The sequence below is a fragment of the Sycon ciliatum genome, chromosome 5 (assembly GCF_964019385.1).
Source record: "Sycon ciliatum chromosome 5, ocSycCili1.1, whole genome shotgun sequence".
Taxonomy (NCBI): domain Eukaryota; kingdom Metazoa; phylum Porifera; class Calcarea; order Leucosolenida; family Sycettidae; genus Sycon; species Sycon ciliatum.
Window position 1 is genome coordinate 24437536 of NC_088647.1, and position 26800 is coordinate 24464335.

The 26800-nt window shown below is 47.7% G+C and overlaps 1 protein-coding gene across 3 annotated transcripts in view; it reads left to right on the forward strand.

The window, feature by feature from the left end:
- The window catches only part of LOC135818121 (rho GTPase-activating protein 24-like), a 32105-nt gene that overhangs the window by 2588 nt on the left and 2717 nt on the right, over positions 1-26800 (forward strand). Inside the window, exons 1-13 of one of the 3 annotated variants that reach the window (XM_065331449.1) lie at positions 2021-2448; positions 9704-9808; positions 10961-11066; positions 19291-19403; positions 21154-21274; positions 22090-22167; positions 22642-22779; positions 22962-23058; positions 23620-23719; positions 23984-24147; positions 25483-25522; positions 25910-25976; positions 26294-26344. In XM_065331449.1, the coding sequence (XP_065187521.1) occupies positions 2254-2448; positions 9704-9808; positions 10961-11066; positions 19291-19403; positions 21154-21274; positions 22090-22167; positions 22642-22779; positions 22962-23058; positions 23620-23719; positions 23984-24147; positions 25483-25522; positions 25910-25976; positions 26294-26344 (1375 nt within the window). In that variant the 5' untranslated portion in view covers positions 2021-2253. Of the gene's footprint in view, positions 1-2020; positions 2449-8154; positions 8776-9703; positions 9809-10960; positions 11067-19290; positions 19404-21153; positions 21275-22089; positions 22168-22641; positions 22780-22961; positions 23059-23619; positions 23720-23983; positions 24148-25482; positions 25523-25909; positions 25977-26293; positions 26345-26800 lie in introns of those variants that run through there. The other 2 variants (XM_065331448.1, XM_065331450.1) reach the window with 2 other exon arrangements.

Genomic DNA, 26800 nt, shown 5'->3' on the forward strand with positions numbered 1-26800 from the left:
GAGGGGTGCTATCAGCTACTAGTACTTGTGTTGGGTATTGTGGAGCGGCTGCCATAGCGCCGGAGAAAGTCTATGTTTGGTAATAACATTTGGGATACGTAGGCTTGTATGAAGTAGTTGCAGGCGCAGACCAGTGCTGTATGAAGAGATGGCACCGAGGTACTAGCTGCAGACCTAAAGACTCTGAAGTCGATGCCCAAAACAATGACTTGTGATCTATGAGTTTTTAGTTGTGCTTCACATGTCCCAGCTGATATTCGCTCTTGCTCCTCTTATTTGCAGTTTTGTCACGCTCTTTGTATTCACATAGCCTCATAGGGTACCTTGTAAGAAGGCCCTAGCCTGGCCTAGGCCTGTGGGGATTGTCCTATTCAATAATAAAACATGGTTGGGGAATCTGGTCGGCAAGAATATGCCACTTCCCGTATGTCACGTGATTGTCGCCTTGGAGTTGACCAATGACAGATCAAACAGCGCGGGCTGGAAAGCGCGGTCCTGCCTGCTCAAAGGTAATGGAACTGGATCCACTGCCCGTCGTCAAGTGACGACGGGCAGGAACGGATTCTACTGCCCGTCGTCAAGTGACGACGGGCAGGAACGGATTCCACTGCCCGTCGTCAAGTGACGACGGGCAGGAACGGATTCCACTGCCCGTCGTCACTTGACGACGGGCAGGAACGGATTCCACTGCCCGTCGGGCAGTAGCCACTGGACTGACTCTCTACTTCAAGGACGGTCTTTCATCGGTTACTAATAAAATGACTAAAGCAGAAGAGCGACTGTTTGCAACCACAACTGTCATCATGGCGCTCCAACATTTGATCTGGAACTGGGAGAAAAGAAGCCCCTTTGTTGAACCATATTGGCAATCTGAATGAGCTCCTCCGAAAAGTTGAGGAAGAGACTGAAACTTTTATTGCGGAGTCGCTCGCGAAGGAGATCTTGGACGAGCCGGATGAGCCTCAACCAAAGCGCGCAATGCTCAGCAACCTGCAGGATCCGCGCAATTTGCCGAGGTTTCCGATCAAGACGTGGGAAAAAATCCGTAGGAACAGAACAGCCAGAATGCCCGATGCCCAGTCGACAATGTCAATGGCACCGCGAGAAAGAAAGCACTATGGACTACTACAAAAAACTGTACCAGAAAACAATCACAAAACATATGCAGGTACTACATATGTGTGTGTGTCTGTCATGTATCTCTTTATTTGGCTTGGGTGCACACGGGAAACACGTTCCAGTCACTCATACTAGTATACTCGGCCAGTGCAGTACCGCTGTTCATCCAGCCCTTGCCGCTATCGCGGCGCGGGCTGGATTCCGCGGTACTGCCCTCGTACTCGTGCAGGAACCTGTACATATCGCATCATCGCATGCCATCCGGTATTTGCGGAACGCCGGAAGGTCAGAAGGTGTGCACCCGCCTAGGATCCATGTAACCGTGATGTTGCTGGATTTGGAACACTTTGCCTTTACTGGCATGTGGCCTACAAAAAACCTGTAGTGTAAAGCATCACACGTACACATGTACAACATCAGATACAGCTCCTTGCGAAAAATAATTTAAAATTGAAATGCCGGAATTGGAATATGTTCGAATGAATATCGATATCAACATAGAATAGTAGTAGTAGTAGATCTACACTGTAGAAGAATTTATTATTTTGATAGGGAAGGCCCTACAGACGTTGCCGTCTTGTTACAGGGAACCCTAAACTAAAGTGCTCTTTAGCATCATGATTCATGGCACCAAGAGTAGATAAACTGTTTAGCTACTCTTGATGGCACCAATGATTATTATATGTTCATTTGAAAGTTTTTCACCTACCGTCGTATCGCGCTGGATCGTTACGTCGCGTTGGCGCTTGAACATGTATAAAAAACATGCGATGCATTTTTCGCGATAGCGGCTTTATGTGACGTGATGTGCATGCTCCGCTCACTGAATGCACTGTTTACATGGTTTACAGTCATGTTACATGCTCATGTTTCCGGCTCAGCTGATTTCACCTGCCAAAACAAGGTGTTCTTCTTGTTCCTCGGTCAACTATTCGAGCAGGGATCGAGAAACCAACTGATTGTCAGACATGGCGAACTAATGTTACTTGTAGTATTATATGAGTGTTCGTGGCGGTTGCATGTCAGGAGTCGTTGTAGGGAATGTACTGGGCTTCGCTCCTGCTTTTTTCGGCCATCTACGTACCTTTCTATTGTGGGACGGCAGTGTTAGAGCTGTAAATAATTGCTGTCGGAATGGACGCCTTGGCTGAATCACTTCCGTTTGGACCATCTGCGGCAAATCGAGTGAGGAAGATACGGGATCGTGCCAGGTCGGACGATTTTACAGGATGTTCGCGCAACGGCGACGGACCGTATCCAGGCACTCTAGGAGTTTTCAAGCATCTGGTGGCCTCTGGTTCCGTCCCCGTCTTCAAACAGCTCGGTGTTGTAAGTCAGTAATGAGTTACTTGTACTTGTAGTTTGTAATAGTCCAATCATAGAATATCGTAAAGCCTAGTTCACATTCGATGTAGCGCTGACGATACGGGATGGAAGGGCCTGTCGGGGAATCTGGGGACAGCGGGGTGAGCGGGCCGCGCGCGGGGGAGCAGTAAATCTTGTACGAATCGTACGACACGACAAGTAGCAATGTTCAACTTCCATTGGTGCGAAGCATATCAAAAAGTACTGTTCGTGACAGGTAAACATTTCGGCCCTATTAAATTTCTTGTTTTTCAGGGCGTCAGTTTTGGTGTTATTTCTCCTCAAATGAAGCAGAATCATGCCCTGCTACCTGTTTGCCAAGAAGACCAAAACATTGGCGGTGGAATTTGTACAATTCTGATGATAGCCACAGGAAAAGATAATTTGCCGGACAAACTGATATTGTTATCATCAGTTCGTCTCACAAAATCCAGGACTATCCGGCCTGAATAAAGCAAATGGCATGAATTCCTAGCTTGCTAAAATTCAACTCGGCCATATGAGCCAGTTGGTACGTTATCGTGGAACGGATAGTGTTCCAAATGGCAAGGTTGCTGTTGCGGGGATCCCTGCAAGACTCCGCCACCAGTTCAAACTCTAAATGTACCTCTTTTTGCTCTTGCGCCCCCACATATGGTATGAAAACTTGGGAACAGATTCAAGTCTTCTGTCGCTTCCTAATTTGTACGGTAGTGTGGTCGTGTTGCCGATGCTGATGGTTACATTTGACGCTGTCAATCGCCCGGGCGTCATGGCAGTGCCATTGGCACCTGTCACGGCCCGTCGAATGTGAACTAAGCTTAACGTTATTAGGATGTATACACGCACACACATACACACGCACATGCACACACATATGCACGCACATGCACACACGCACGCACACACACACACACACACACACACACACACACACACACACACACACACACACACACACACACACACACACACATATGTGCAGATGCTGCCAGGTTCGCTGGCGGGTTCGCTGGCGGGGTCTGCTAATAATGCAAGGCAACGCAGCTGCACGCACAACACTTGTTTAGACAATCGTCGGGGAGCTCCTCGACAGCAGGCTAGAAGTGACTGGGATCCAATTGCACACTTCGACGGTTGGAAAAAAATTCTGCTTGCAGGATTACTGTGTTACAAAGAAGATACCGGTAACAGGAAATTAGTGTGCATTATCATTTTCCAGTTTTGCGGTAGTGCGCAACAGATATTTCCTTGGTGAAGTGGTACAAATGACCATAAAACTGGTGTGTGATGCAGCAACGGTGAGCTGCTATGACGTAAACAGCACTTTGCGGTACTCTCGGAGCTGCGCGCATTGGTTTATGTACTCTTGCCACCAGTGACTCGGGACGTGTACTGTCAAAAGTAATGGTATACGATAGGTTTGAAGTAGAATTACAGAGTTATACCGATGTAAATATACGACGCGGCGACAACAAGTATAGCGATAAGCAGAACTAACTCTGCTGTCATCACCATGCATCAAAAGTGACCTGAAAATCGATTCTGGGAAACCGGCTTTGACTTTGTTGATGCATGGTGATGCGGCAGAGTTAGTTCTATTTATTCCATTTTATTGCTATATTGAAATTGAAGAAGAGGTTGGTGCAACTTCGGCGATACTTACAGAGTCATAATAATTATAATCATCAAGAGTACAGTGGTATACATGGTGCACCGCCTAGAGCGGTTTTCTTGGGATTACTCAATCTGCGGACAGCATGCTGTTTCGTTCTTTGTGAACTCATCAGCGCAGCACAGAGAAAATGAGGCCGAACCTGATTTGGGATTATGCGTCAACGCGTCTCCAAAGCAACAACGCATGCTTAGCAGTCGTGGAGAAATCACGTAGAGCGAAACCCAACAGCTCTGATTTTTACGTATGAAAATTCCGTGCAGTTCATACGTTATTTTCAAACGTAATTCCGTAGAGCGAAACCTCCCTAATGTCGAACTAGTACTTGAGCCGGAAGATGATAGGTGTTGATTACTTGAGCCAGAAGATAATAGTGTTGAGGCTTTTTACTTCCTCTCAGCAATGCTGGGAAAGGGCTGAGGAGCATGTGTCTTCTCCGAAGCATGGTTTTGTGATAGGTGTTCAGGGCATAGCACCGGGATTTCAGGTGGTCCGGTCAAGTGGGATACTTGACCGGAAATGAACACAAGTTATCAACGACCCCCCCCCGCTTGGTACGATTTGGGTGGGTCAACCTTTTCGAAATAAAGTCCGGCCCTGGCCGGATTGGCCAGACTGGGTCCTATGGACCTGATGGTTTTAAGGCATGGCCCACGGCACTGTTTTCGGCGACACCACGTCGTACGAATCGTGCACGATTCTACAGCCACTGCATGCCTCATGCCTTGCCAACAGGCTCGCACTGCATCACGCGTATCAGCATTACTTCGAAACTAGAAGTTACAAGCTGAAGTCCACATGTCCCTGGCCACGGTATTTTCTGCAGAAATCGCCGCATTAATCTCTACAGGATTTGAGAAAGAACCGTCTGACTGTGTGAAGTGGCAGTGCATCCGAGTGTTGGCCAGTGTTGCCATAAGATGAGCTGAATATAATAAAGCTGCGTGAAGCGTCGTTGCGAATGTATAGGATTCAAGGAGTTCACACTTTTGCCCGTGGATTCTGAGTTTTTGTCCGTGATTCGTAAAATTACTATGCAGACACCAACGCATGTGCAGCGCTACGCTCACCTTCAATTATATTGATTGTATTAAAATGAATAATGCCATCAACGATCATGTCCTGAACAAACCGAACTAGGTCAGAGGAGGGCAAAACTGAGACGGCACCTATAATCCATAGCGGCATGATAGACGAATATGGCGCCGCGGATGAGTTGGAGACGGCCAGGGCTGGCAATTCTCAGAATGAGGTGCACAACTGCCTTCTGTTCTCCTTTTCATGATGGCGGTAGCTTGTGTAGACTGGACTGGACCGGTTTGAACTAGCGAAAATACCATGATTACCGGCCACGCATACTACCAAGAGTATAATACCCCCCCCCCCCCCCCCCTCAGAGTGTGCAACTCCTGATACCCTTTCTATGGGGTACGCCGAAGGCGAAAACTCACATCACGTGGTGCAGTGTCGCAGATGTACGTTTCCTGCCCGTTTTTAGCGAGCAGGGGAGCACTCTCTGACAGAAACTCACTGCGGGTATGCATGATCCTGGCAGATATTCGAATTGCGTGCACGCTATCCTTCGTTTGTACGTAGTACGAACGTATCTGAGCACATGATGTGAGTTTTCGCCGTCGGAGACCCCATATGCAGAGTTGCACACTCTTGGGGGGAGGGGGGGGGGGGGGGATCGGGAGGTCATACTCTTGGTACTACAAGTAGGAGTCCAATGTCATCGAGAGCCAAGAGCTTCGGAGGGCATTGACGAAGCCAGCCCTAACGACACCAGTAGCAGGGAAAGCGAGGACCCCGGACAGGACCTTGAACACAACAACGAAGAGAGGAGTGACGAAGACGAGGCTTCGGCAATTCTGACTGTGACAGAAAGGAGGCTATGGTGCTACTCACCAAGGTTACTCCTATAGGAAGGACAAGACGAAAGCAGCTGGCAGGATTACTTGGCGATGTACTAGGCCAGCATGTGGTGGGCGTCGGACAACAGCTGGAAGTAACGTTATACTCGAAGATGAAGAGGACAACACTGCAGCAGTAACCACAGAGCACAACCATCCGCCGATTCCCGAGCAGGTAGAAGTGAGGAGAGCTGTGAATAGCATGAAGCGTCGCTGTTGGCAAGGAGGCGCAGGCGTAAGAACTATATACAGTAAAACCTGTCAAGGCGACCACCTGTCCAAGAAGACCATTCCAACCAGGACCCAGGGATGCTATTTCCAGTCAAATGACCCTGGATAAGGAGACCACCTGGTTACAGAGACCACGTTTTCAAGGTCCCTTGAGCGGGAGTCTTACTTTTTTTGTACACAGGCTTCACTGTCTGACGCGGAGTCCACCAACCTGCCAGCGCCAGTTGCCGCTCATTTGCCGTCATTTAACTCTCTGGACTCCACTCTGTATAGATGTCGAAGAGAGCAGTACCCTGCACTGCCTCGAACGCGTGCAGCAATCGATATTCCTGATGTTTTCCGCCAAACGCAAGAAGGTTACGACTTCTTCCTGGCATCCATCGGCCATGAGAATGACACTCTTGTGTTCGTATCCCCTCCTGATCTGGAGACGCCATGGAACAGTCAATCCTGGTTCATGGACGGAACATTCAAAGTCGCCCCTGCTCTATACAAAACTTACGACCATCCATATCATGGCCAGTTCAGGGAAGTGCCCGTGCCAATGGTTTACACTCGGATGTCGCGAAAAACACGCCAGACAGACATACGTCGATCTCAGAGTCTTCCGTGCACTTAAAGACCAAGCAGCCGCTAGAGCACTCAACCGTGCTTGGCCTTCAGACCATTACCACCGACTTTGAAAGTGGATTGGCACCCACTATATCGGAAGAATTCCCCAACACAATGCATAACCGTTGCTTTTTTTCCATTTCTGCCAAGCGCTGTATCAAAAGGTCCAGCCAGGCCCAGGAACAGTCCGTCACTAAAACTGCGCTACGTATACTGCAGATGGACATCAGGCAACACTAGACAAAAGGCGTTGTTCGCAAGTATGTCCCCAAGTCAATGCCCACGTGAGAACCTTGCAACGCAGACTCGATGATGGAGAGATTACGTTGCTTTCTTGAGTTGATTATGCAAACAGTGGCGTTTTCCTATTCAATACCGAACTGGCCATTTTGAGTTGATCATGATTTGAGTCTTTGACAAATCGAGTGTCCATATTTTGGGGGGTTATTGGTTTGCTACTTTTTATTTGGGGACGTCCAGTTATCTGGTTATGGGGACGGGGCTTTTGGGGGGCACTCGATCAAGTCAACCGCACTGTTTTGAGTCACGCTCAGATCATGTGGGGGCATACCGTACTGCCGTATGAGGGACGCGAACTTCCAAAACGGCCAATTAATTATTTCGAGTGTGATCATGGACTGCGCCGTCGATCTAGGAGTTGGCCTGCCTTTTTGATTGAGCATTTCTTGCCGTACAATACTACAATGTACAATACATGTAGTAACTACCGGTAATTACTGCGTGGCTCTCACGACGGAGATCGAGGGCAGTTTGGACCAGGGAGTCGTATTTTACGACTCCCTGGTTTGGACTGTACTACAAGTATGATTATTTTCATTGGCTAGTCCAGGACAGGTGTGGCAGACGAACTGATAAAGTACCCTTTCCTCTGTCACAAAGTCCGCCCTTGGCTTACTTTTTTTCTCTTCATGATCATGACAAACAGAAAACTGGCAGTGTGACTGTGACCTCAACTGATTCCGCTTCATTTGAATTTTGAAAAAAGACAGCCGCGCGCTCCCGGTCCCATCGTGTCGTAGAATCTGCGAGTAGATCCTACAAATCAAGAGTCCATAACCCATGGACTCTTCTTGTACAAATCGATCAAGATGTCGCGCAGCTCGTTCCCGGTAGGGCATGTCCAGGCTGCATTTTGATGTACCGGGCGCCGCGCCGTATCATTCAATTTCAAATATGCCGTACGTTTTCAACAAACATCTTTTTGTTGTGCGGTACTCGATGCCAGAAAAAAAGGCAGAATGCTTACTCGCTCGCATGCCGCCACGTGCCAAAGGACTCTCTCATGTCATCATTGAGCTTTCGATTTGCGCCGATGTTTTGGACAGCACACTGGACAGGCGAGCTGAGGAGAGAGCTGGTGAGAAGTGGTCTCCTAGCTTTGCCAAAGCCTTTGGAAGAGCTTCTAGTTCATCGATAATGAACGGGGCGCAGACGGTTTGCTTGCCGAGCGCTCCACCGGAGCCATTCGCGCGCAAGAGAGAGCCTGGGGAAGTTGCCAATGAAGTTGCTCGCACGGCGCGATGGGGAGCACTGCGAGCCCTTCAACACCAAAGGTCGTATGCGCCTGGCCGACCTTCCAGCAGTCAAACTCCTAAAATAGCTCAGGGAGTTCCATCGGATCGGCTTGTGCGCGAGTCACCTTATCAGGCTTATGGGCGCGTGAACGGACATATGTCGTCAGTGTGTGAATTGTCTCCATCCGGTGGAAGAAAAGGCACAGGCATAACTGTTAGAGCTAGAGACAGGCCCAGCTCACCATCATTTCTTGTGCATACCAATCGTGAGGAACCGCCCAGAACCAAGACGAGATCTGCCAGTGATGGTTCACTGTTCAAAAATGCGCCTGATGTCTGCACTAGCGTACGTATATGGAATTGTGCAGCTCGTTTTTATTATTATTAATTTTTATTTTTATTTTGCAACACTAGGTTGTTCTCACACCCCCCCCCCCCCCCCCACACACACACACACACACTCAGAATGAGAGATCTTGCTAACAGAGAGAGAGAGAGAGAGAGGGGGGGGGGAGAGATTCGGTAATGCTGCCGTCAATCAACGGGAAATCAACTGTACGTAGATGCATGGGCAGAGCTGGCGCGTGCGCGTACAGCTATTATTTTGGCTTGAAACGTGCATTGTGTGTACATTTTTCAGGCAGTGCGTATCTGGTACATGTACATGACTGTTCCGCAATGTCAGATATTAATTTTATCGTCGTGCCAGGAGTACAATACTGGAAATATACAAATTTCGGCGCTACAAGTTGAAGCTTTCGGCATTTCACAATTTTCGCCATCTCGGCAGGGATTTATTTTTGGCACGTGTTAATACTATACTATCAGTACATCATCAAAGCCGATGTGAAAAATTCCGTCAGCGCTGTGTCTATCGCAGCTGGAGGAACACTCTGACTTTGGGGCAGTGAGCTGGTTTAAAAATGCTTTGGCGTTCGTTAGACTTCATCGCAATCGGTTCAGCCAGTAGCTCTGAGCTCCGCTGACAGGATCTACAGTAAAGCGACAAATTTAGCGTTTTCATAAATTTGGCTGGTTCACGATAAGAAGCTTCAAAAATTCTATCTCCTCAGCCGGATCTTGTAGTTGTACTGTCTAAAATCAATGCACGGAGAGGTTTGCGGCGATTTATATTCGCGAATGCGTGGTGGTCGCGAAAATAGCAAAATTTAATCTCTAGCGAAAGTTTCTCAATTTACAGTAACCAGATCGAAACAGCTAGCTGTCTGGAGTTGAGAAATCTCTCTTGTATTTATGTTTTATGTTCATACCAGCTCCATCAAGGCTACCTGACTAAACGCGGTGGAAACTTTGCGAGTTGGCGGCGGCGTTGGTTCGTGCTGCGCGGCGATATCATCTTCTACTTCCGTGAGCCCGACGTGAGTGGTGTCATTGCTTGGGTGTTTTGCATGTAATCGAGAGGTTAACCCTTTGTGGACGGACTGTACGAGTTTCGATCTAATAAGATCGAAACTTCGTAACTTCGTAACTCCATTGTTTCTTGAGCAAATTCCACAATCGAAGGGTCTACGTGGTAGCGGGAACTCCAAGCTGTCCAATGCAACAATCGCCGAAGAGTTACAATGTCGGACGCCAGAGATATCGCACGCCGTATTCTTACCTCGGCAAATTCAAATTTTTGATCGATCATTTCGCCATTTTGGGGGGAAATCCCTTTTCGTGTGCTCTTTGAGCGACTCAGCACATGATAATGACGTAGCCGGCTGAAGTTTGAATCGTCTCAAACAGATTTGAGCGTTCTGCGATGAAGGAGAGTGGAATGGCGTTGATGGGACGAATTTGCTTGCATATCAGGCTTGGAGACGACTTTGCTGTGTTACCGCGCCTGATTTGTGGCGGCCGGATAAGGGAGATTGGTACCCTGACGTAGCTCTCGCCAAGAGCTTTCCAATGAGCCCTTGATTGTGAAAATCAAGTGAAGGACACCAAAGTTATGACATGGAAAAGTTGAAAATTGTACTGACATTTTGTAATTCTGGTGCATACTGTGCTAGTAATCCGTCCATAAAGGGTTAAGATGCACGTTATTTCCGACGTGACGCGCAATTTCACGTCAAATTTGGCGTGAGCTGCATGTCACTCGCGTTGTTTTTCAAAGCGCGAGCCGAATGACGCGACCTGAACTTTCTCGTCACGTCAGAAATAACGTGCATTTTAACCTCTCTATTCTCCCCACAACCTTCTCCTTCTCCAGTCTCTCCTTCCATGCACCTTTGATCTTTCCCTACCACGTTCTACCTGGCTGCATGCTGTACTACACCCTATTTTCGGTTTAACTTGAACTTCAGAGTGAGTTCGGTAGAGAAATCTGACGCCTAAATTTTGATAACACCAAGAGGCACTAGAGGGTGCACTGTGTGTGAACTTGTGAAGGGAATGCTGGTCACCTAATTCTACATTACACCTGAAACCAGTCAGGTCCCCGACACCGACATTTTCCTACCCGACAATTGACATGCTATACAGTTCAATCACTCTGCCTGTCTTCTTCGCCCTATTCGCTGTTGCAGGACATGAAGCATCTGGGAGAAATTCCCCTCGCCGGCAATATCGTACGCCGCTGTGAGCGTGCCGATGTCAAAGGAGCGCCAAGCAATTTTCTCTTTGAGATAGCTCGTACGTTTCCCCTCTTGTCTGTGTTTCTAAACTTTAGTCTCGTAATGGCCGGTGGCCAACAAGTTATACTATCGTCGCCAAAAACATCCGGCCAATGCTGCACATGGTAGTCGACTACCATGTGCAGCATTGGCCAGGTTTTTTTGGCGAACATAGTAGTGTTGCAAGCCTATAGTGTGTGTGTATAGTAATGTTGAAAGCCTATAGTGTGTGTATAGTAGTGTTGAAACTGCCTGATTGACTACAGTGTGTACTGTGTACTTGAGCAGTTTGGTGGAACACGGCACCTTTAAGCTCCGTGCACAGGGGAGCCAACTATCTTGCACCGCACCTCGTGGCACTGCGGACTGCATGTTTGCTTGTCGACGCACCTCGTGGCACAAACCGTGACCCAGTGTTCTTTCTCGATCTTGGCCTTCCGAGTGTTCACCACCTTCCCATCTCTCTTGACTCGACCTCAGACTAACGTTAGGAGCGCTGCTATCTGTTATAGTGTTTACTACGAGTGACCCGCAGTAGCCAGTTTGTGTCTGTGTGTGATGAATATCACAGTGCGGCTGTCCTCCCCGACCTCCCTAGCTCCTCTCTAAAGCCTAGTTCACATTCGACGGAACGCTGACGGTACGGGACGTAAGGGCCTGTCGGGGAGGCTGGGGTGAGCTGTAAAATCTTGTACGATTCGTACGACACGACCTACTGCAGTCGTTGCGTCGTTCAATAGCGAACGGCGACAGTCGTAAGACACGGTCCGTGGCAGGGTGACTTTTAGACCTAATTTCTTGTTTTTCGGGACTTCTTTTCAATTATTTCTCCTTGAATGAAGCGGAATCAAGTTCACAATACCAGTTTTTCATGAACACCAAAAAAGTAGCTTCGAGAGGTGTGCCATTCAAATAATAGCGCCAGGAAATGATAAAACAGTTCGTCTGTCACGTTCCTGAACTATCCCTAAATACCATAAGTGACATCAGACCATATCTTGCTAAAATTCAACTCAAGTCGTGTTAGCCATTCTGCGAGTTATCATGGGAAGCGCAGCTTTCGAAATGCTAAAAATTTCCAAGTACGAACCGGGAGTAGTCGGCGCACGATGCCGTCTCCTGTTCACACTCAAAATGCAACTGTTTTGTACGCTTGCGTCCCCGTCTACGCTCGTCTACGGTATGAAAAGTTGGATCGATCCAACTCTTCCCGTCGCCTCCCGATCCGTACGGCAGTGCGATTGCGTTCCCGTTCCTGGTGTTCACATTGGACGCCGTCAGACTGTCCTGCCGCTTCCCGCCGATCCTTACGTCGGGTCCCTTCGCGCCCCGAGGGCTCGAGAGTCAAATCACAGTCATGCACCTCATGCCACGTATGTACACCTAGTAGCAAGAGTACATAACCCCCCCCCCCCCCCAGAGTGTGCAACGCCTGATCCAGCTCTGCATAGGGTCTTGGTCGAGCGTAATCGGATCTTCGCGTCATAATACCGTACACATCTGAGGGTAACCCGGGGAGTCGCGGGTACTCTCGGATCAAAAACACTGGTGCCCTGCCTCGAGACCGGCCTTGCGCTGGTGTGGAGTGTACGCATGACATCAGAAGATCCGATTCCGCTCGACCAAGACCCTATGCAGAGCTGGATCAGGCGTTGCACACTCTGGGGGGTTATGTACTCTTGATAGTACCGTAAAGTCCGCTGCAAACGCCCACCCCATTTTTGCAAGATCTGCTGGCTTGTACACACTGACCCCATGCACTGTCACCCCTGCTGTACGAAAGTGCATCTCACACCGTAGCGGGAAGAGCGCTTCGCTACGGTAAACTATGTCCCCTTTCCTGGTTTCAAAATCTCTTTGGGCACTAGCCACGAGCTAGCTTGTAGTGATTTTATGATGATGGTTGCTTTATTTCGCAAAACCAAATGGGAGGTTCTTCCGAATAACAAGGTAGCGAAGAACAGAGAATTGCAGGAACCAAATACACTTCTGACGGTGTTTCGAACCATCATTTCCAAATCACGCAACACTCAAAGGCAAGGGTTTTTCTCGAGCACTTCAGAGTTTTGAACAAATTAGCAGCGACTTTGTAGGTGTAGCTTCTGTGACACACCCTGTTCGACTTGCAACCGCAATGCTGCGACCAGTCAAGTCGTTGAATGACGCTTCGTCAGAACAATCACTGTTCCGTTCTGAAAGCGAGACATCGTGGCACTGCAGAAATTTCATGAAAATCAGATACTGTACAAGCAGAAATATTCGTCTGGAATTTGATTTCGTCTTTTTCGTCCAACGAGCTGTTGGACTAAATGAAATGCCAGACTATTAAATATTGATTTGTCCAGCTTTTCAATACACTCTTATGATCCATGGATCAAATTTACAACTGGACGAACTCCCTTTCTTTGGAGTTGGACGAAATTATTGACCGACGAAATTTTCTGCCCCTTCAGTAGTTTCTACGGCATCAATATCACATGGAGAGTAAACTACCACAAAGACGACTCATTTATCGAATGAAAGGAAATCTCAACAGAAGTTTTTCTTTGCGGCAAGATAATGACAATCGCTTTTGCAGAGCCTCCTGGTAAGACATAGGCAGTTTGTAGGCAATACAGCCATTTTCGTACGCGTTCGACCTTCATGCCAGTTTTCTACAACTATATTGACCTGAAAAAAGACGAAAATAGTATGGACCCGCTGGGGTGGGCGTTTGCAGCGGACTTTACGGTAGCAGTACCTGGCGAATTCTCCATACCCCCATAGTACATGTGCATGGTACTCTACACCCCCCCCCCCCCCCCCACAGTACATCACTACATACACTCTAGCCTCTCCCCATAGTACTGTAAAGTGAGAAACTTTCGCTAGAGATTAAATTTCGCTATGTTCGCGGCCATCACACATTCGCGAATATAAATCACCGCAAACCCCTCCGTACATTGATTGTAGACAGTACAAGATCCGACTGAAGAGATACAATCGCAAAAGTTTCTCATCGTGAACCAGCCCAATTTATGAAAACGCTAAATTTGCGCACCGCGAAAGTTTGTCGCTTTACAGTACATGTGCATGGTACGAGGTGGTTTGGCTTTTTTTTAACATGGTTGTAAAATGACGTTTTTCAGTCACTTCTAGACAAGCTACGTCCAAATGAATTGTTGCAAGTGGAAGTGCTATCCTTCATGCCCGTTGTGTCCAAAAATGGGAATGATCCCACTTTGGAAAGTGTCTTGAATCATGTCCTACTTTCATAGTATTCTCAGGATTCAAATAATTGGTGTGTCATTTTTTAACAAATTTGTAAAATGGCATCACAAACTGGGATATTCGGTCATCAATGTTCTGAAGTTAATAGATATCACTTCAAGGATTGCTAGTGGATGAAAATTAATCTATCAACAGAAGAGTGAACTGCATTGTATGCTGCGAAAGCCGTGTTTTTGTATTTGTAACTAGTGGCTGTGTTATACGGTGGAATTGGGTAGATAGCATAGCATCGCAGCGATGTTTTCGTTCTCACAGAGTGTATTCCGTGACCTTCTGTTCTTCATTACTGTCTCTAGTGATGGCAAGACGGCCTGACGTCGTCCAAAGGCCCTGCGGAAGCAATTCACTGCCCTCCTCGTCCATTCAGGGGCTCATTTTACACATTTTACACAAAATGGCAAAGCACCCACCACTAGTTATACCAACGTGGCAGGGAGAATTAAATTATATGCACCAAATTTTCTGGTCAATGTTGATCTACGATAAACTGGCTCTCATTTGCCACCACCCATGTTTCGATACAGCCATCCGGAGCAGAGAAACAGCCAGAAGAAAAGCAAATTTTACACATTTGTTAAAAAATGCCAAATGTTAAAAAAAGCCAAATCACCTCGTACTCTACCCCCCACAGCACATCACTAGCCTCTCCCCATACACGGCTGTTCACGTGCAGGCACTTATCAATATGGCGTCGTTCGGTGCGATTTATGTAACATTGTGCGAATAGTACAAATACGCGATGAGTTTGCGTTTTTGCAAGAAAGTCATGTCGATCCTCGCGTGGTTCCACGATTTGGGACGCGAAACCAAGAGAAAAGTTTTGAAAGCGCTCGAGCGAGATACTCGACTTTTCGGCAATTTGAGAGAGAAAGAGGGTGGAAAGGCGTCCTGGCCTGCCCAGTTAGCTGTCTTTCCGCTTCAAACTTGCTCGAAGTACTCCTGGCAGTCTGGAGATTGATCTCACCAGTGATTGTCAGCTTCTGCTTGGCGTGCTCGCGTGTACAACATTAAAGTTAGGCATTTCGTAATCGTTCAACGCACAATAGGGTAGATATCACAATTTCAAGCTCACTTGGCCGGCTGCTGTCTTCTTCTACAATATCCCACATGCCGACTAAGCAATTTACAGCAGGAAGCAGCATTCTACACTCAACAGCAACTAAAGGGCCACGCCATTTTGTCTTCCAAATCAAGAGAAAACAGGCTCCTGACTCGTCGCACGTATTTAGAAGTTCACGCGCGTATTCTAATGACACTTGGGGAAGACAACCAGAGGATAGTCCTCTACCTGGGAAAAAATCGATCTAAGCTGGGAAAAAATCGGGAAGGGCTTCTCGGAGCCGAGTTTGTCAGCGACGACACAAGGAGTATTCCAGAACGAAGCCAAAGTCGCACGACACAGAACAAATGTTTCTTGAAGGAAAGGCAGTCATGTGAGGTACGAGCGGAAAGCTTGAAACAAGACGCAGATGATCGGCGTGTTCCCCGGGCTGTCCGGGCTGACTAGTCTCCAAAATCCAGGGGAAACCATGGCCTACTCGTGTTCTGACGATTTGAAAATTCAAATTTTCTTGCCATTGAAGCCCAATCGAGACTTTCGGCGGCCATATTGTTAAGTGGCGTGAAATCGCACAAAAAAACAGCCGTGCATAGTACATGTGCGTGGTACTCTACCCCCCACAGCACATCAGTCATCACTGGCCTCTCCCCATAGTACATGTGCATGGTACTCTACCCCCCACAGCACATCACTAGCCTCTCCCCATAGTACATGTGCATGGTACTCTACCCCCCACAGCACATCACTGGCCTCTCCCCATAGCACATGTGCATGGTACTCTACCCCCCACAGCACATCACTGGCCTCTCCCCATAGTACATGTGCGTGGTACTCTACCCCCCACAGCACATCACTGGCCTCTCCCCATAGTACATGTGCATGGTACTCTACCCCCCACAGCACATCACTGGCCTCTCCCCATAGTACATGTGCATGGTACTCTACCCCCCACAGCACATCAGTCATCACTGGCCTCTCCCCATAGTACATGTGCATGGTACTCTACCCCCCACAGCACATCACTAGCCTCTCCCCATAGTACATGTGCATGGTACTCTAGCCCCCTCCCCCATAGTACATATGCATGGTACTCTAGCCCCCTCCCCCATAGTACATATGCATGGTACTCTAGCCCCCTCCCCCCCCCCCCCCCATAGTACATGTACATGTGCATACACTCTAGCCCCCTCCCTCACATCATGTGTTGTACCAAGAGTACATACACCAGAGTGTGCAACTGTGCATATCAGATCTGAAACAGCGCAGTTCGTGCACTACGTCACCCTGATGAGGTCAGCCAAGCCGCGACTTGCGTACAGCTCAAATTTTCATGTTCCATAGCCAAGTTTGCTTGATTTTAGACGTCCTGTTTCAGGATTTCGGTGTTTTGTGTGACTGTGTATGCTGCGTACATCCACCGACAAGTAAAGTCACCAGGCTATCCGTCTCATAAAACCGAAATCAGGACAAACTCAGTGAACTGCACCACCGCGACTGGTTACGCAACTTTTCACCGTACCTGTGGCTTACCATGCCGTCAGAAATGACGTAGTGCACGAATTACGCTCCCACAGGAACCATCCTGTCCCTTTGGAAAAACGCGGCCAAGAATTCAAAATTCTGCGGCAAAGTAAAATCAAAAATCTGCGGCACTTTCCGCAAGTTTTTCACCCTCCTTGTAGAGGATATGACAACTAGTTGCATGAAGGAGCACTTTTCATGCTATCCTTTGCAGTCACGAACTGAATAAGAGTGAAGAATCTTGTAGAGACCTGCACTGGCAAGAGAAATGTGCTCAAACAGATCGCAAAGTAGTTTTTCTGCTGCTTTCTGAGTAGTAATTTTAGTAATAGAGAGGTTCTGCACAACGAAAATTCGAACGAAGTTTCGCGACAGGCCTTGCGAAAATGTGTACGAATTTTCGCACGAACTTTGTGTTCTGCACATTTTCGTAGTTTGCATGCGCCAAGTGCACGTACGCCATGATCCGATCTCACGAAACTTCCTACGAAAGTTCATTTCGCGTTCCCTGCAAGTTTCGCGTCCAAAGTTGCGAAAGTTCGTGCGAAGTTTCTCACTTTGTGACGTAGAGCGAAAGTTCGTACACATTTTCGTTTTGCAGAACCTCTCTAATTTACCCTAAAAAATTCAGATTCCGCAGGCAAAAGTGTGGATTCCGTGATTTCCGCGGATGATGGCAACTTCTGCGAAATTTGCCGCGGCCGCGGAATCGCGTTTTTCCAAGGGGACAGAACCATCCCGAGTTGCACACTCTGGTTTATGTACTCTTGGTTGTACTTGTAGTGTTCCCGTTGTATGCTCCCGGCCCGTTTTAGCCACCAGTGGAGTTGAAAAAATAGCACTCCCCGACAGAAACCCACTCTCAGCTTATGCGAGTCATCAGCATGATCTTGACAGATATTCGGAGTACTGCACGCATGCTAACCTTCGTTGTACGTACTTGGTACAAATAGATGATATGCCAAATAAGTAGTTGCATACAAAGCTCAAAGTTGTACAGTTACCTGTGACTTGTACTCCTGCAGAGCTCAGGGCCTACCGTGTACACATTGTAGTATAATTTGTATGCAGCTTGTATGCGATGTCCTCTCAAGTCTAGTTGCACTTTATTTGGCATATCATCTACTGTATTTTGTACACATGATGTGAGTTTTCGCCATCAGAGACCCTGTATGCAGAGTCGCACACTCTTGGGAGCTTATTTACTATTCAGTAGGGGTAAAACGAAGGTGTCAAAGATTCGAAGAACCTTCGTTTTCTTTTGAAACAAACCTTCGTTTTCAATTCAAAAGAAGGTTTAAAATAATCTTCCTTGTATACAGGAGGTACTGTACTGTGGTCAGTCCAGTCGACTAGTTTTGTGTCCACTTGGCTCCCGTAGGTGCCATTGGTAGTGCATAGTAGGCTACGGACTGCGCTTGAGCGTGGTCATTCACAGCCACGGTGTGCAGACGTACGTAGTCTTGGGCAGTTTGAGATGGAAACTGCGCAGTGCAAAGGCTATGGGCCTGCCAATTGTGGTGACTGCGTAGCAAATATGTGCTCAGTCATGTACTTTGTAAGGCACATGCGCCGAGTGTGCTTCAAGGGGAACTGTGAACTGGTAAAAGAATCCTTCGACACCTTCGTTCGTTTTGCTGAAGAAGGTTCGTTTAGCAAATTGAGACCTTCGTTTCACCCCTACTATTCAGTATTGATACTACTCGTATGCTGTGTTGTGCAGTTTTCATGCGTAAGGGCATGCTTCCTATAGACCTGATATCGACTTTCGTACGTGCAGTGCTGCCAAACCGTCCGATTTTTCGGACAGTGTCCGATTTTTGAAGGCTCTTCCGAAAACCGGTCCGAAAAGGGAAACGTCCGAAAAGCAGCAAAAATGTCGGAGATCATTACTTTCCTATGCAGAAGTCCTGTACTTTCACTTTTCAGCGCAACTGAAGGCACAAATCACTGTACATTTTCTTCTAAAAAGGCTAGCGCTTGGCTGTGGAAGTGCAAAGTAACATGCCTGGATCAGGCTGGATGGCATGTACACTGACAGTCTGTACAGAGTCAGTGTGCGACCACACTCATCATTACAAAATTCATGACAACTCTGGGGTTACCATGGCAACGAAGCGAATTTTCATGGTGTTTTAGGCGATATTTTGAATTCTCTGTAAAAAAATTGCCGAGGAGAAAAATTCGCACCATGTGGCCAGCCTTGGCGGTGAAGGGTGTCCGATTTTGGGCGAAAATTATTTGGCAGCACTGTACGTGTCATAATTACCCTCTCTGGTGTGGCTCTTTTGGGCTACTTTCATCATTTTGCATTTCTTCAACTCTTGGTGTGCGTGCGTGTGTGTGTGTGTGTGTGCGCGCTTGTGTGTGTATGTATGTGTGTGTGTTGCAGCTGGTGAAGGGAGTGAAGGCTTTGCTAAGGACCGCGGCAATTATCTTCTCTCCGCCAGCAATCAACTGGACATGGAGGAATGGATAACAAAAATCACTCATGTCATAGCCAAGGTATGGGCAGTATGTCCTACAATTAGGGGTGAAAGTTGGCATTGAGATCCCGAGTTCGAGTACTCTGATTTTCTCCGATCGAATATTCGAGTATTCGAGTATTCTTCATCTCCTAAAAATTGCACACCGAGGGCCTTAAAATCACATGATACAACCCTGATGAACCGAGTGGCAGTCATTTTTCTCTGGTATATTGGTTGGTGGGTCATTTGGGCTCTCTCTACTCGTGAACAAATGTTCACCACACAGTCTGCACATCAATATCTGCCGACTGCTGCTCTGAAACTGCAGATTTCTGTGGTAAATGCATGTACAGGTCGTCCCTCGTTAATACATAATCTCTGGGACTTGACACATGTTATGTATTAACGGGGTTTATGTACTAAACGACAGTGTACATAGCTTGCTTGTATACCAGAATGTTTCACTTTTTTCAACTTTTCTGAGTATTTCTTGCTGCCATGACTAGGGAGCGAGATATTCTTGATTCCCTCGATATAACATAAAAATTATGTTATAACGGTCACAGTCAGCGAAGATTCTACAGTTGACATGATACATGCCCAGCGGCGCCTGTAGTCACTCGAAAAAACAACAGAGCTTTGTCGGTTTTTGATGTGCGCTCTGATTTCTGAGCTAATTGCGTCCACAAGTAGAAACTAGAACACGATGTGCCTCCACTGGAAGGCCAAAAGAACAACAAATTATGTACTATTGAGGTGGGTGGCATGCGGGTACGGAGAAATGTTATGTACTAACGGGGTTTATGTACTAACCGACAAAATTTGTATGGAAGTGACCACGTTTCGTCCGGGACTTGAGATTTCTTATGTACTAACGGGGTTTATGTACTAACCGGACTCGTATTAACGGGGGACGACCTGTACCATGTTTGAACGAGTACTCTGATTTATTCCGAGTACGATTATTTCTGAAAAAACCGAGCGAGTACTCGAGTATTCGGTATAATTGTTTCACCCCTACCTACAATGTAGTGACTAAGTCCGAACGTGCACAATCTGATTATTCGTATCTGGAACTGAACGAGGTGTGAATTCCTATTGTATGAGGAAATCCATTTTATGGAGTAAACTGCCGGTCAGAGTTACGAAATAGCAACTGCTCGTTCTTCTGTCTGTGTATGTAGTAAACGGTAAACGTTTCCCTACATTTCAAGCAGTGTCCAGGCCAGCGATGTATGTGGTGTCAGCCCTGACGGTTGAATGACTTCTGGTCTTGGCTGTGTCGCCTTGTATTGTACCCGGACTGGGTTTCTGGCGAATCAGCGCCATTGTATGCGTTAACCCTCCCCTTCCAACAGTGTGCAACTCGCGCATACCTTGCTGTCCCGGCAGAATTTCCAGTTGACGTCATGTTTTGTACGGGGTGTCAATATGTATCGCACGGGTTTCCTTGAACTAGTTTGTTACAGGACAAGATGAGGATTTGTCCACCACAAGTCCAGGGTACATCTGATAATACGTGTACAAAGCGCATTGCATCGTGAACATGATGTCAACTTGAACGTTTACTAGCGGAGTCATGAGATGATGTGTTCTATGATTAAGATTCTGCTGCCCCCCCCCCCCCAACTGTGTAGAATGACGATACTGCAGGCTGAGATATTGAGCTGCTCGGTATCTAGATGCAGCTATGTACAGTGCTGTGCCATGCTGTGCTCCTTTCCAGTCTTGCTACTGCTGCTTCTGATCACATGTACCTGTGCGTTGCTTTCGATACTGTACTGCAGGAGGAGAAGTGCATGTTCAAGCAGGTCATTTCGGAAACGGTTCAGCGAGAGGTCAACCGCCGGCATGGTGGTATTATCCCACTCATCGTCCTGCAGTGCTGCTGCTTCCTCTCTCAGTATGGTACGTTGTTCAACAGGGGCGTTGGAAGTAGGGGTCAAAGGGGTGTTCCGGGTACCCGCCCGTTAACCTCTGGTACCGTTAGCAAAAGGGTACCCGTTAGGATTTCGATGATCCAGTCGGTGCGGAACAACACCCCTGGGATCGCGCATTCCCGGCGGGAGTCAATCATTTACAACCCTACCCTGGATGTCTGCATTGTTGTTGCATTTTCGCACCCAGTAGGTCTACCTCTGCAACTATCAGACACAAATCGATCTGCGAATCACAATGTGATATCAAAATGCAACCTGAGACCAGATAAATTAAAATCATGATTTATGTAAAAATTGCGCAAAAATTAAACATGGCTGCTAAAGGGTACCCGTTAACCCGCCCGGTAAGAAAATTACCCGTTCGTTAGTTAAAGGTACACCCGTTTGACCCCTAGTTGGAAGGTATTTCAGTGTGGTACGGTCAGCCATCTGAAGTACAGTTTCCTCGATGGCAGAGCCGAAAATTTTGGAAATTTAGAGTCCGGATCAGTGTATTGTATTGATTCAAGGGGTGCCTGGGGCAAAAAGTGGTACGGTCAATACCGTAGTGACCGTACCGTGTCCGACGCCCCTGTTCAATGTGCGCGTGTGTAGGATTTGTGCTGTATCAGTATGCAGCTTTGCACTGTGGGTGCGTGTGTGGGTTTGGTGCACGTGCATGGGTGAGGTGGGGGGGGGGGGGGGTGTTTGTATGCGCACAAACACACACACACACGTGCTGCTCAGACGAAGTAACCACCTTGCAATGTGCGTTCGGTTTGCTTGTTCTGGTATTCCCTTCAGGCTTGGATGAGATCGGGCTGTTTCGCCAATCTGGCCGAGCGAATCGCATCAAACAATTTCAAGAAATGTATGACAGAGGTGAGGAAGTTTGAATGCTCTCCATACTTGTGTCGTGGTTTGTTGAGTGCGGTGACTTTGGCCTTCTCAAGCTGCTTCACAAATACCCTAAAGTCCGTATAGAAGTGCGCACTTATTTTCCGAATTTAATGGTTACACCTGTACTTGCTTTTGGATGGAGTACTAACTTTTGGGGCACAAACGAACTTCGAATCTGTCTTGCACGTGGTGGAGAAGTCATTCTGCCACACAAGCTTATGCGTCAACTGTAATGGTACATGTACTTTATTCTGGCTGGACGTGTTGTCGGTTTAAACTTGACTGCAACCGACGGAATCGAAAATGAAGGCTGCGCTTTTTTCGATCAATTTATACGCTTCTTTCATGACGTTTCAATATCTCTCTCTCTCTCTCTCTCTCTCTCTCTCTCTCTCTCTCTCTCTCTCTCTCTCTCTCTCTCTCTCTCTCTTGCTTTGTCTTGGCTTTCATCTGCAGGTCAGTATCCAGAGTTTGGAACGTCCCTGGAGACTGACGTTCACACGGTTGCTTCACTCCTCAAGCTATACTTGCGCAGCATCCCTGAAGCCATCATTCCCCAAGAGTACAACGACAGCTTCATCGCTGCTACAAGATGTGAGCTTTCTACATACGGTAGTCTGCTGCCGCAATTGCCTAGCAGATGAATGTAATTGTTGATTGGTTCCATGCGTTCAATACCGTTCTTATTTTTGTAAGAGCAATGTTGTGTGTGTTTGTGTGTGTGCCCGCATCTGTGCATGTTTGTGCGTGTGTATGAATACATTTGCTATGCCCAGTTTATCGTGAGCTCAACTCTGCAGAAGGCGTCCAGGTGATGATTGGTCAGCTCAAGGGTTTGCCCAAGGCTAGCTACGACTGCTTGAAATTCGTATGGTACGACCTGCATTTCTGTGTGTGTGTGTGTTGGGGGGGGGGGGGGGGTGCTGTATTTTTCCAGGGATCTGTGCGTGTGTGTATCACTATGTCCACCCTAATCACGGAAAAGCTAATAGCGGGGGCACTGTCTATAGCCAGGTGCACATGCTGTGGTGTCCAGGAGTTCGCACTCAAGAAGAGATGCCCACGAACTGTCCTCTGGTCATGTTCTGCTGTCTGCCTCCAAGTCATAATCGATGCAGTTTGCTGGCAGACCTGTCATACCTCAACTGGTGCTACACGTACGCGTCGTAGGCAAGAAACCAGCCGTTATGAGTTGCAGCCAATCCCGAGTGGTTTCTGTATAATTCTATGTGCGAAAGCTCTGTGCCCTACGCACAGAGTACTGTTCCAGCGGCGGTAGTCACCAGGGAGTAGTAAAATGTCTACTATAAGTATGGGATTTACTACTCCCTGGTTGTATTACTGTTCTTTTCTTACTGGTACTAGATGTATGCCTGGATGTCCACCCATCGATAGTGGTGTGTTTGTGTGCTATTGCTGTTGGCTCCCCTGCAGCCGCTTCCTGCACACCGTGCAAGAACATGCAGATAAGAACAAGATGGATTCTAGCAATCTGGCCGTTGTGTTTGGTCCAAACTTGGTCAGGCCCGGAAAGGTGAGGAGTGGGATTGACGCCTGCCCCTGTTGATCCGTTAATTTTGTGTTATGGCATTCGCCTTGGACTTCTCTTTTATGCTGCTGTGTGCATACATGCGTGTTTGTGTGTGTGTGTGTATGTGTGTGCGTGCGCGCGCGTGTGTGTGCGTAGTTGTATTTAGTATTTGTGCATTTGTGCTATAAAGTACAGATGTTGGGTCTGTTAGAGGTGCGTCGAAGTTTAGCTTTTAATCTCTGTTTGCTGTGCCATGTGCGTGCGTAGAACCAAGACGAGAATTCCATCCAGGGCGTAGCCGACATGATTAAAGTGGTGAAGGACACGGGAGATATGAATGTGCTGACTCGCATTCTCATCGACGAGCACGACAAGCTGTTCCCCGTTGTGCCCGACGAGTGTCCCATCTTCCAACTCATGGATTACACGACGTACGTATTATTTTAAGAGTGACTTTCTGTTGCCTGCACGCCAGTTTTGTCGAATGATTTGGTGTAGAGGGTATGCAGTGACGTCGAATCTGCCTTCTATGGGAGCTAGCTGAGTGGCAAAATGTCCATTCATGGGTTGTGTGCGTACAGAAACCCGATATTTAGAAGAACTTTGAGTGGCAACGCACTATGTGACGTGTGTTGCATATCCTCTGTGTAATGGTACAGTGAAACCTGTCTAAGACGACCGCTCAAGGGACCTTCAAAATCTGGTCTCTGTTACCAGGTGGTCTTCTTATCCGGGGTCATTTGACTGGAAATAACACCCCTTGGTTCTGGCTAAAGTGGTCTTCTGGGACAGGTGGTCGCCTTATCCGAGTGGTCGCCGCCTTGACAGGTTTTACGGTACAGTCAGACCTCGCTTATCCGGTCCTCGTTTATCCGGATCCCTCGCCATCCGGAAGAAAATCGCTGGTTACCGATGTGCAGCATATGTTATGCATACAACATAACCGGACCTCGCGATCCGCATACCGGTGCATAATTTTGTGTACAAACTGGTTGAAATGTGTACAAAAAGCTTCGTCGTATCCGGTTGCATGTGCCTTGCAGAAGCTAGAATCAGGGAGTTGTACAGGCAAATGAGGTCCTCGACCTGCTGGGTACATGTGGACAGCACTCAGTTGCATGCACTTGTCATTCTTCTCGCTTGTTTTACATACTGTGCACGCTAGTTGTACTGCATAGGACCCGTCTACATGTATGTACGATGTCACTGCTTTTGACATGCCACATGCATATACAGTATGTGTGTTCAGTTATCCGGTTACCTCGCCTATCCGGATATTTTTGTGGAAAACAGATGTGTGCGGTTAAGCGAGGTCTGACTGTACTACCAAATAAAAGTAAAGTTTGCACGTCCACGTTACAACCGGCTATACAATTGTATTGAGAAACACAACCAGCTTAGGAAGTTTCGCTCGTGCCAGGCCACCACCATGCCTGCCAAATAGTGCTTAAAATGCCGTCCTAGTTGTGCGTTATATCAACGCTAACGTTACTTCTAACTGAAGTTTCACTGTGCGGGTTTCGAGAGTGTGTGATGGTGTGTGAGACTGTCAGGCAGTCCAGCATTCAACCCAGCGGCCGCTTCTGATCCAGTGTAGCGTGTGCGTGCACGTGTGGATGAGGGTCTGCCCGACTGACCCAGAGATTGGCTCATTTTCTGTTCATCTTGATAATTGTCAATGTTGTCGTGCTGTGCTCTGTGTGTGTGCACGTGTGTGTGTGTGTGTGTGTATGTGTGTGTAAATGTGTGTGTAAACGTGAACACAGGCTGATGGTGGATTTCGACAGTCCCTGCGCGTCCGAATTGGTGAGTTCTTCCCAGAACGGCACCATGCTTTGCTAGTGGTGGGGTTCTGTTTCTACTTTGCTTCACACTTACACATTCACAGTTATAGCTTATGTCATACCCCTCAGATATGGGGAACAAGCGCACTAGCAGATACGTTCTATACGTGCACCTGGACCGTGGTTACCCTCTTGTGTGCCATGGGTCGGATTCCATTGGCCCCCCATCTGTACTTATCCTTATGCGATCATCCACTGGCATCGCCATCATCTCTTTCGCCCACACACGCAAGCGGGTACGCATGCTCCAATGTGCACCCACGCCCATGCTTGCGCAATCTCACACTTTGCTTCACGTGGCTGAGCTCGTGCGTAACCAATGTCTTTCTTTGTTGCCGTGTCTACACAGGCCGACAAGCGTACCAGCATCAAATCGGTAACATCCGCGACGTCGGCCATTGCTGCACTCAACCCTGGTAAGCGGCGGATGTGTAACAGCAGGTTGACAACGGTAGTATTTCCACAATCATAATAATATAAGATGCTCACTTCAAACATGTTGCATAATGGCTGAGTTTGTCGTTAGTTCCTCATGTTCAGTTCCATGTATGCTACATGATGGTGTGCATATAATGCCACAATCATGATTCGAGCCTGTGCCCTTACCGGTATATCCCTGGTCTGAACACCTCCAGAAATGCAATTGCCCGGAACGGTTTGGATAGTCAGTACTCGTGCATGGAATTCAGTCATGTTTGTGTCTATTGCTGCTGTCTTGTTTACCGCTGTCCAGTCAATGAAGGTGAAAATAAGGAGCTGCTGTATTTCTCATCCAGCGACGACGGTATGTACTGTAGCGGACATGAAAATCCAGTCGATTGACCGGGGCCGGCGCCCTCAGCCCGTACAGAACGCTGCGTGCAATGCACATGGTGATCCGATGCGACCAGCGCGCTGCAGCGAATAAATGAATTTGTGTACCGCTTACTCACGGCTGCATGCCCAGCGCCCTGGGGCCGCTAGACGTGCGACCGGATTTCCATGGCCACGATAGTACATTGTTGGGGGGGGGGGGGGGGGGATACACAACCATTGATGTTCAGTCATTCTCTTTTCTTTCAAAGTCTGCCGAGCCTGTTCCTTTTTGCCCTTTTGGCAATTTGAGGTGTCCCTAGTTTGCTTTGCTGTTGTTTGAACTTGTTTCCTTCATCCCGGTGTAGCTTCTGGTGGCTTAGGTTTACGTGCACTTTGAGCTGGTTTTGCATGGCTGTGTCATTTTCTAAAATGCTGCTGCCATCAT